The sequence below is a fragment of the Lottia gigantea genome, assembly GCF_000327385.1.
Source record: "Lottia gigantea unplaced genomic scaffold LOTGIsca_73, whole genome shotgun sequence".
NCBI classification, from domain to species: Eukaryota; Metazoa; Mollusca; class Gastropoda; family Lottiidae; genus Lottia; species Lottia gigantea.
In genome coordinates, this window is record NW_008710453.1 from 767,816 (window position 1) to 778,239 (window position 10,424).

Here is a 10,424-nt window from a genome sequence, read left to right on the forward strand (position 1 = left end):
TTATACTTTTACTTGCTGAACTTTTCTCTATTTATATTGTTACTTGCTAAACTTTTCTCAATTCACACTGTTACTTGCTGAACTCTTCTCAGTTTATACTTTTTTTTGCTGAACTTTTCTTAATTTATACTGTTACTTGCTGAACTCTTCTCAGTTTATACTTTTACTTGCTGAACTGTTCTCTATTTATATTGTTACTTGCTAAACTTTTCTCAATTCACACTGTTACTTGCTGAACTCTTCTCAGTTTATACTTTTATTTGCTGAACTTTTCTTAATTTATACTGTTACTTGCTGAACTCTTCTCAGTTTATACTTTTACTTGCTGAACTGTTCTCTATTTACAATGTTACTTGCTGAACTCTTCTCAGTTTATACTTTTACTTGCTGAACTTTTCTCAGTTTATACTTTTACTTGCTGAACTTTTCTCAATTTATACTGTTACTTGCTGAACTCTTCTCAGTTTATACTTTTACTTGCTGAACTTTTCTCAATTTATACTATTACTTGCTGAACTTTTCTCAGTTTATACTGTTACTTGCTGAACTTTTCTCAATTGATACGGTAACTTACTGAACTTTTCTCAATTTATACTGCTACTTGCTGAACTTTTCTCAGTTTATACTATTATTTGCTGAACTTTTTTCAATTTACATTATTACTTGCTGAACTTTTCTCAATTTATACTTTTACTTGCTGAACTTTTTTCAATTTACATTATTACTTGCTGAACTTTTCTCAATTTATATTGTTACTTGCTGAACTTTTCTCAATTTATACTATTACTTGCTGAACTTTTCTCTATTTATACTATTTCTTGCTGAACTTTTCTCTATTTATACTGTTACTTGCTGAACTTTTCTCAATTTATACTATTTCTTGCTGAACTTTTCTCTATTTATACTGTTACTTGCTGAACTTTTCTCAATTTATACTATTATTTGCTGAACTTTTCTCTATTTATACTATTACTTGCTGAACTTTTCTCTATTTATACTGTTACTTGCTGAACTTTTCTCAATTGATACGGTAACTTACTGAACTTTCTCAATTTATACTGCTTCTTGCTGAACTCTTCTCAGTTTATACTTTTACTTGCTGAACTTTTTTCAATTTACATTGTTACTTTCTGAACTTTTCTCAATTTATATTGTTACTTGCTGAACTTTTCTCAATTTATACTATTATTTGCTGAACTTTTCTCTATTTATACTGTTACTTGCTGAACTTTTCTCAATTGATACGGTAACTTACTGAACTTTTCTCAATTTATACTGTTGCTTACTGAACTCTTAGCAGTTTATACTGTTACTTACTGAACTTATCTCGATTTATACTGTTTTCAATTTATACTGTTACTTGCTCAACTTTTCTCTATTCATACTGTTACTTGCTCAACTTTTCTCAATTCATACTGTTACTTGCTGACCTTTTCACAATTTCTACTGTTTATTGATGAACTTTTCAAAATTTCTACTGTTACATGCTGAACTTTTTCTCACTTTATACTGTTACTTACTGAACTTTTCTCAATTTATACTGTTACTTGCAGAACTTTTCTCAATTTATATTGTTACTTGCTGATTTTTTCTCTATATATACTGTTACTTGCTGAACTCTTCTCAGTTTTTACTTTTACTTGCTGAACTTTTCTCGTTTTTAACTCTATATTGTGATTACAGATGATGTAAATCGAGTGAAGTTGATTCGCGGAGATGAACCAATTAAGAAAATGAATGATTATGTAAATATCTCCTGTACTGATTATATAAATGCAAGTTATATTGCAGTAAGTGTCTTTAAAATATGGTTATTTTGTAAGTGTCATTAGAATATATACTGACTTTTGTAATAAGTGTAATAATAATCTTGTAAATATCATTAGGATAAAGGAATCAGGTTATATTTCTGTAAGTATCATTAGCAACAGGTTATATTTCTGTAAATATCATGCACTCATAATCTCTTCTTCCCTAATACACTGACTTCGTTCCCCTCCTTATCTCTTCTTCCCAACTACCAAGACCACACTCCTTATCCATACTACCCCTACGTCATTCCTATCTACACACCTGATCCATTCTTACCACTACCCCAACTTCATTCCTCTCCTATCTCCTTCCCACTACCCCGACTTCATTCCTCCCACACTCCTTATCTCTTCTTCCCTCAATCCTCTCTACATCCCCTGATCCATTCTTACCACTACCATGACTACACTCCTTATCTCTTCTTCCCTCATTCCTCTCTACACACCAGATCCATTCTTACCACTACCCCGACTACATTCCTCTCTACACTCCTTATCTCTTCTTCCCTCATTCCTCTCTACACCCCCTGATCCATTCTTACCACTACTCCGACTTCATTCCTCTCTGCACTCCTTATCTCTTCTTCCCTCATTCCTCTCTTCACCCCCTGATCCATTCTTACCACTACCCCGACTTCATTCCTCTCTGCACTCCTTATCTCTTCTTCCCTCATTCCTCTCTACACCCCCTGATCCATTCTTACCACTACTCCGACTTCATTCCTCTCTGCACTCCTTATCTCTTCTTCCCGACTTCGTTCCTCTCTACACTCCTTATCTCTTCTACCAAACTTCGTTCCTCTCTGCACTACTAATCTTTTTCCCAACTGCCCCGAATTGTTACCTTTCTTCTTCATGGATCTGTAAATCCCATTGCTCTTCTTCCAGACTATTTTCAAATCTGTTTTTTTCGTAAGTCACTTGAATATAGTTACAGTACTGTAATATCATTAATAGTTAGTTATATTGATGAGAGTAGCTAGAAATTTCCAATTTCATATTTCGAGCCATGTATCGAATGCTTGCATTAAATGTAAAATGTTTCTAAAACCCAACCTTTTTGCTCTGACTATAGGGTTCCAGCGGTAAACAGAAAGAATACATTGTAACAATTGATCCGTTGAGATGTACAGTGGAAGATTTTTGGACTATGATTTGGCAAGAGGAAGTTCATTCTATAATTATGTTATCCGATATAGACAGATCGGTAAATTGTATTTTTTATCTCTGTATGATAACATTTTTGATTTAATTTTGAGCTTATCGATATCCCAAAACCACCACAAACTACAAGACCTAAAGAACATTGTTACTTTACAATACAGTTCGATTCCTGTGATCCGAAAAATTACAACATACATGTATCTCAACCTTCAGGATATGTACCTAGAAAAATACAAAGATGAAAAGAGCATGGTAGCTTTATTATCGCTGAATATTACTTATATGATTTCAGTTCCATCAATATTGGAATGATTTGAATACGATCAAGAAAGTTGATAAATTGACGATAGAACTTAAGAAGATTATCACCCAGAAGAACTTTACAAGCAACATATTTGAACTGACCAAGGTATTTATCTTTATTTAATATCGTAAAACTAATTCCTCCACATCAATATAGTTAATCGCTCTTTCAAGTTCTGGAACAACATACACAACATTCCGGAACAATATAAATCACATTCCGGAACAATATGCACCGAATTCCGGAAATATGCACTACATTCCGGAACAATGTACACCACATTCACCAAATTCACTAGACGCAAACGAGAAACTTACGAAATAACATGCAATGACAAGAGATCATTAATAAAAAAATTGCAAAATAATTTGCACGGGAAAAATCAGTTAGAGGAACTTTAATGATTACTCCTTTGTTATAAATATACCTGTCATTTCTTGTGAGTCATTTCCTGTTATTTTCTAGGACTGTTTTATTCTAGGGTAGTAAACATCGCTCGTTACGCCATTATCATTTACCAGGTTGGAAAGATGGTTGTCCGACATTATCTCCAAAAGATGTTATAGATTTCTTAGAGGATGTGTATAGTAATGTACCAGAGACACTTGCGGAAGGAAAAATCGTCTTCCATTCAAGGTATGAACATCTTTCCTCCTTTCTCCGAAAAATTATGAGGGTTATTTCAAGATGTTGCTTGAGATCGACAAATTAAGATTCGGCGACCGTTTCTCAAGAAATCTTAACATGCCAATTTTCTTATATATTTTTGTGAACGGGAAATTTTGATCAACTAAAATGACATAAAATATTTGATAATTTTAGATATTTATACATCCATTATAAAATCCTTCATTTGTAGGACCGGAAATGGAAGATGTGGGGTTATGATTGGTGTAGATATTTGTAGACGAACTATACGTGATAATGAATTGTCAGATGAAATTGATATCTATGAAATTGTTTTGAAGATGTTAAATGCACGAACACAGATTATTACATTAGAGGTAAACATTTAAATTTTCTGGTCTAGAAGTCGTAGTCATTTTTTGGAAAATTTAACAGATTATATTGAATAACAATAATTATGTTGCTTACCACCAGCTTATAGGGTATAAAAATATCGTTAGGAAAAGAAGTCCATGGCTAGATACAATCGATCACTGCAAGTTTTCTATGGAATATTGGTTTCGCAGTTTCTACTTTGAACACGAGCATGTAAAAACTACTGAACTTCAGGAGCATCTTTACTCTATAGTACCAGTAAAGTCAAACGAGGTATTTGGAACTTTTTAAGAGCCACAGAATATCTACCATTGGATTACTAACATATATGAAAAACAGCAAAGCATTTTTCATTAAACAGTTTCCTTTGGATATAGACAATTTCATAACTAGCCCCTTGTTTATTTTCAACAGTCTCAGTATGGATTTATCTATGATGCAGCCAGCGAAATGACCAAAGGGAGAAAAAAGAAAGTAGAAGAAAATTACTCTTCATTTGTTGCCAAAAGCGAAAATTCACATGTTTACTCGGCATTATGTAAGTTAGCGTTCACTTTACCATGTGTAATGGTCAACAGAATCTGCGAACAGCTCGATTTTCAGTGACTGCTAGCAACTGGTGTCATCTGGTAGAAACAGATCAATCGCTGGATTAACAGTAGCGAACCAATGACTAAAGTGACGCATTTCCTGCTGGATACTTTCAAATTTGAGGGATATGCGGCCCGCGAGCAAGTGCTTCGTTTGCTCTTGTCACTGTTGGTGTGGCCCTCAGATGTCGCTGCCTATTCTGATATCGATTTCCATTATATCCACGCTGTTAAATCAAAGTATGACGTCCAAATGAATCTAACCAATCAAATCGTTAAAGAGGTCTGACCTCGTGTGATGATTTTAGTCAAATATGTCTGTTATTCCATGATTCATTGCTGGTTGGTTACGTGGCCCACGGCCTACTCGCATCCCTCAAATGTGGCCCGCCGTTTCGGAAAGGTTGCACAGGCCTGCTATAAACTATTCTGACGTCTATATCCTCTTTCAAGTTAAATTTTAGTACATTATTCAATGTGCAATTTAGAATGATTTTCAAACTAATAATCTCAATACAATTATTTTTTCAGAAGTTAAAGCAATGGTTTAGAGAAACTATATTAATGATTTCATCTATCATGTTTGATATTAACCTAATATGGACTCGGCTATGAACTATGGACTATGGACTATAATTAAAAAAGTGGTGATCGAAGGATTATCTTAGCTTAACAAATAATATGTTAGTGACGTTATCAATCGGTTGAGGCTTGAAAACATGGAAACTCATAAAATCACTGAAAAAGGTTTTGTTATCCCGAAGTGATAACTGATTGGTAATTTGAAACCCCTCGGTTATCTCACATAATACGATATAATCTTATAACTACACATTTTAAGGTTTTTTTGGAATAATTACGTGGATGATAGCTTAGTGTTATAGATTTATAAATGGATTTCTGTTGTTTTAACACATATTCCTAGTCGTACTAAGGGCTATAGTTCCTTTTAATAACTACGTAATAATCTACATAACTCAATGTTTCTTATAAGAAGATGAACGTATGGCAGATTGACACTGATTAGTGATAATTGGTCTTATCAGTCATTGTTTGTTCAGATTAACTGGTATCTATGTGGACAAAAACGGATAATTTTTTGCCAAAAATATTATTGAGAATCTATCTTTTTATTGTCTAATTAAATGAGTAACTTTGAGTCATGTCATAAAAAGTTTTGCGATTGGAAAGTTGTAGTTAGTGAGATATGGGTTAAAGTATTCAATGTGTCTAACTGTGTTAAAGTTGATATTCGTAAAGTTTTATCACCAAATTTTGATCGTATTGTTCATTATGTTTTGCGCATGGATTTTAAATAGTCGTGAGCTATATCATCCAGGCACAATTCTCGAATAACGTCTAGGTTTAGTTTTGCTTGCATATCTTTTTGTTAAAAACTCCTTTTTTATTGTAATATATGGCATTTCTCTTGTATTCACAGTTAAAATATACTTATTGAAAATGATACAAATCGAGGAAAAAAGCAGTTCATTTTTTAACTTCTGTATCAATGTAACTGTCTAGCCAATAATTGTGTTGGATCCACTCAAATTACCATGTTGGATAAACGAAGGTCCAGGTAGGTTACTGGCTTTACCATACACTGGACATTTCTTGAAAACACATGGAGTTTCTTTCCAGGCGTACCTCACTCCAACCAGATGGCGGCCCTGACAACCAGCAATGTCTAGAGTACCGCTGTTATCACCATGTTGAATTACAGATGCTGCCGTCCAATGGTCGTGGACGCTACAAGTGCTAGAACTAGAAGTTGAACAGCAAACCTGTGAAATTAATAAGACATTTGTACAGTACGGTCTGATTCATGAAATTAGGATTGGCTCTTAAGGCACATGAAAAGCGAACATTTTCGAAATAGATTGTTACGTTATATGAATATTGCTTGTAAATAAACGCTGCTTTAACGAGTGATAGTGCTCTGGTCCCAAACTCTAAGGACTCTTCGTGAACCATCATCTTCCCCAGGTATTAAGAAATATACTGAAACTGTCGAAGCAGCCCGTTACTCCCGGGGGTACTGATGACAAATTTTGAAAATGTTGGAAACCAAGGCTCTAGTTGTAGAAAGGTTTTAATATTTACCTCAAAACCAACACTGCTTCTAACTTGAATTGGTTTATCATATTGAATAACTAACTGTTTTCCAGTCACCCTGTATCGAGATGGGAAAGGACCCTGGTATTCTACATGCTCTTTATAAGCAACCCCTCTAGCAGCCAATGATAACCGGTTTGCCACATCTAATTTATCTCTGGGGTGAATTCTGCAAGCAGAGATACTAAAATATCAAAACTACCAAATCAGCACAATAAACACTGGTAACTGCCTGTATGCCGTGTTGAGAAACTTAATTACATTCAGAGTTGCATCAGATATGTCGGATCGACATAAGTGCAACAAAAGGTATTGTTACCATTTCGCAATTCAACGGTTACTAAATTACCCAAATTTTATGGGTTTTATTCTACAGTCAAATCATACATTTACAGTCGAGTTAACAGTTTGAAAGATTTGGGCAATAAAGCTTACGGGCCTCTTGGTGCATTTAAATCTGGTAGGTCCATACTAACTGCCATAAATACATTCTTCTGATCTGCATTGGGAGAATAACCATGATACGCTGTCTGAGCTAACCTAATTTTAGACCATGCATGATCAGCTGAATCGACTGTTCTGTAGGTTGCCAACTGAAAAGTGCAAGAAAAAGTATCTTACGGTCCTCTAGGCCCTGTAAAATCAGGTAAATCCATAGCAATTGCCATAAAAACGTTCTTCTGATCAGGATTTGGTGAATATCCATGATTTGCTGTTTGTGTCCATCTCATACTTGCCCAGGGATCAACAAAGTTGGCATTTCTGAAGGCAGCTAACTGAAAGTAAGTATTGAATACCAATAGTGTACCTTTCAAGCATATCATAAGAATTGTTCATGATGCAACCAGCCATGTTCGTATTCTCTGCCAGTAGCATATTTGTGCCATGAAGTTGTGAAGTACAACTTCTAGCAAATCTAAACCATGAATCAGTTAGTTCTTCCAATATTGGTACTACTCCAAAGCAGAAAAATCCAACTTTCTTTTTCGTATATCTATGCATTTAGTTAATCGAACTTTTACATCTAAACATTTAAAATTTATGACACATAGAGAGCTTTTACAACTACAACCTTGTGACGTCTCTAAACCCGAATTTCAGTTTCTTAAAGAAACGTATCTCAAGAAATCGTTCAGGCTCTCAAGTCTTTATAGCATCTTACCTGAACATACCCAAAGTAAAAATCATTTTTAGTTTCACCAAGAGAAGCATCGTGAAATCTTCTTCTCCAGTCTTCTATCATGTGTTGTTGTTGACAGTCATAGTACTTCACTCTACCAGCATTAGATTCACCTGAAACCACCGACAAAGAAAGAAACAACTATCTTTTAACGAAGATTCTCTCAACCTCTTGGTCCTTGGCCAGATCTTTTTTTAAAAAGTGGTGTCTATGTAGACTATATTTCAGATTATAACTAGTAGATTGGTTAACCCGAACATACCTTGGTACCAAATAGCACCTGTTATAGTCATTGGTAATATAGGTTCTATCATGGCATTCCAACATCCACTATCTTCCCAACTATATCTAAAAAGTCCAACACCTTCATAAACCGTCATTAAGAAAGCAACTATCAAATTATATGACAAACCATTTTCCAAAAGCCACAAGGGTATTTACTTAACGCTTTCATATACAGGGGGTATCGTTGGTACCTTGCTCTGAGATTATGCTTCAAGCAAGCATTTTCAATTACATATCATTATTGCTACTAAAAGCCATCGGATTTTGATTTTTGATATACAAAATAGGATACGCAATGGACAGTATTTTAAGGAGGAAGAGTCTAGCTTATGAAATATAAATTATGTTTATATGGTGATTCTGGAATCGATAAGATACTAAGAACTAGGTGAAAAATGGAAGAAGGCATGGTATACACATTCTTACCTTTTCCTTCTATTCTTTGGACAAGCTGCTAAAGCATCTGGAGAAGACCAAGTTTCTATAGGTGTTCCTCCCCAGTCTGACTCAACCATTCCAATAGGATATTTACGATCAGTGTGTATATTCTTACCAAACAGAAAACATATCGCAGAAATCCACGGCAAGGTTGCTGTAAATCAATAGATATAAGCTTAATTTAACTAATTAGGTTTCTTTTGTATACACTACTGAAAAGGGTTATATCAGAATATAGACCTAGATCGACAATTGCCAAAATAAACACAAAAGCACCAGCCCATTGGCACCTTCAAGTTAAATCACAACCATTTACACTTCCTGTTGCTCCTGGGTTCAGTTATTCAGAAAGAGCTCAGTTTTTATTAGTATCACTTGTCAGCTTTAAAATCTGAAGTCAGGTGCTCCTACAATTCAACAGAAACGTACTGTGTAAGTCTAGTAACACAACCAAATAGACGACCACACCTGACTAAGAACTAACCTTGGTTTGGTTTTGTCCAGGATATAGAGATATGTTTTAAATCGTTATTCACAGTGGTTTGTTGATCATGGTCAACTTTCATATACCTTACTTTATCATAATTAAAACCATCAGCTTGTACAGTAGAACTATTAAACATCTAGAATCAACAACATCTAAATTTAAAGTTGAGTTTGCTTGGCATTGATGGAAAAAAACCTAAATTTCTCGGATTTTCCATTTGAATAAAGATCACCTCATGCTGCCGAAGTGTGTTGAGGATAAACAATCATTATCAGGTTTACCTCACAGAAAAAGATAACATTGTATTTTCTAATTGGGAAATCTAGGGCAATTTTCTAAATGTATTTGTTTCTTGTATACTACAGATAGGAGAGCAGTAGGGCACACTTTTTAGGATTATGCTTGTCCCCAATGAAAAGTTTCATAATTTAGTACTTACGTCATGGATGTTAAATTCCATGTTACTTTGTCCAGAACAGATCCAGACGTCACCGAACAAAACATCGTCTATTTTGATGGAACCCTCTTTAGAAGAAGCTGTAATACTGAATGGTCCAGGATCTGTCATGGCAGGTAATTTAACTTTCCAGACACCACCATTACCATGAGTATTCTTAGTGATTGTTGCTTTACTGCTACCATGTCCACTTATTGTCACCGTTACATCATCACCAACAACATCAGAAAACCCCCAAACTATTGCCCTCTGTGGACCTCTTTGTAATACCATATGGTCGCCATAGGACTTCGCAAATTTTAAAACAGCATTTGAACCTATATGTAATAGGTATGTAATGATGATGATGATGATGATGATTACAATGACGACAATAATGATAATGATATGAGATTCCTTTCTGTACCTGTACCTTATGCCATTCTAAAATGAATCGTAATACAAGATGTCACACGTGTGAAGCATTTTCATTTAAAATCAAGACTGAAAAAAAACATGCTTACTCCAGATATTCCCTAATATAACACCAATAAACAACAGTTTATACATGGTGTATAGAAATAGAATATTATAAAGAGGAACAAACGAAAT

The 10,424-nt window shown here is 34.5% G+C and overlaps 2 protein-coding genes across 2 annotated transcripts in view; one reads left to right on the forward strand and one right to left on the reverse strand.

Annotated features, from left to right (window-relative positions):
• The window catches only part of LOTGIDRAFT_168230 (hypothetical protein), a gene marked incomplete at both ends in the record, with an annotated part of 7,972 nt that extends 2,486 nt beyond the window's left edge, over positions 1-5,486 (forward strand). Inside the window, 5 exons of the mRNA XM_009066110.1 lie at positions 1,684-1,790; positions 3,268-3,384; positions 3,761-3,915; positions 4,139-4,283; positions 5,403-5,486. Coding sequence (XP_009064358.1) covers positions 1,684-1,790; positions 3,268-3,384; positions 3,761-3,915; positions 4,139-4,283; positions 5,403-5,486 — 608 coding nt within the window. The remainder of the gene's footprint in view (positions 1-1,683; positions 1,791-3,267; positions 3,385-3,760; positions 3,916-4,138; positions 4,284-5,402) is intronic.
• Positions 5,487-6,391: 905 nt separating this feature from the next.
• On the reverse strand, positions 6,392-10,181 carry LOTGIDRAFT_131233 (hypothetical protein; the record flags this gene model as incomplete). Its single annotated transcript, XM_009066111.1, has 8 exons — positions 6,392-6,655; positions 6,975-7,155; positions 7,608-7,762; positions 8,149-8,279; positions 8,429-8,508; positions 8,878-9,043; positions 9,374-9,512; positions 9,816-10,181. Coding segments are annotated over 8 exons (1,482 nt in total), but the record flags the coding sequence as incomplete, so codon positions are not given.
• Positions 10,182-10,424: the final 243 nt, after the last annotated feature.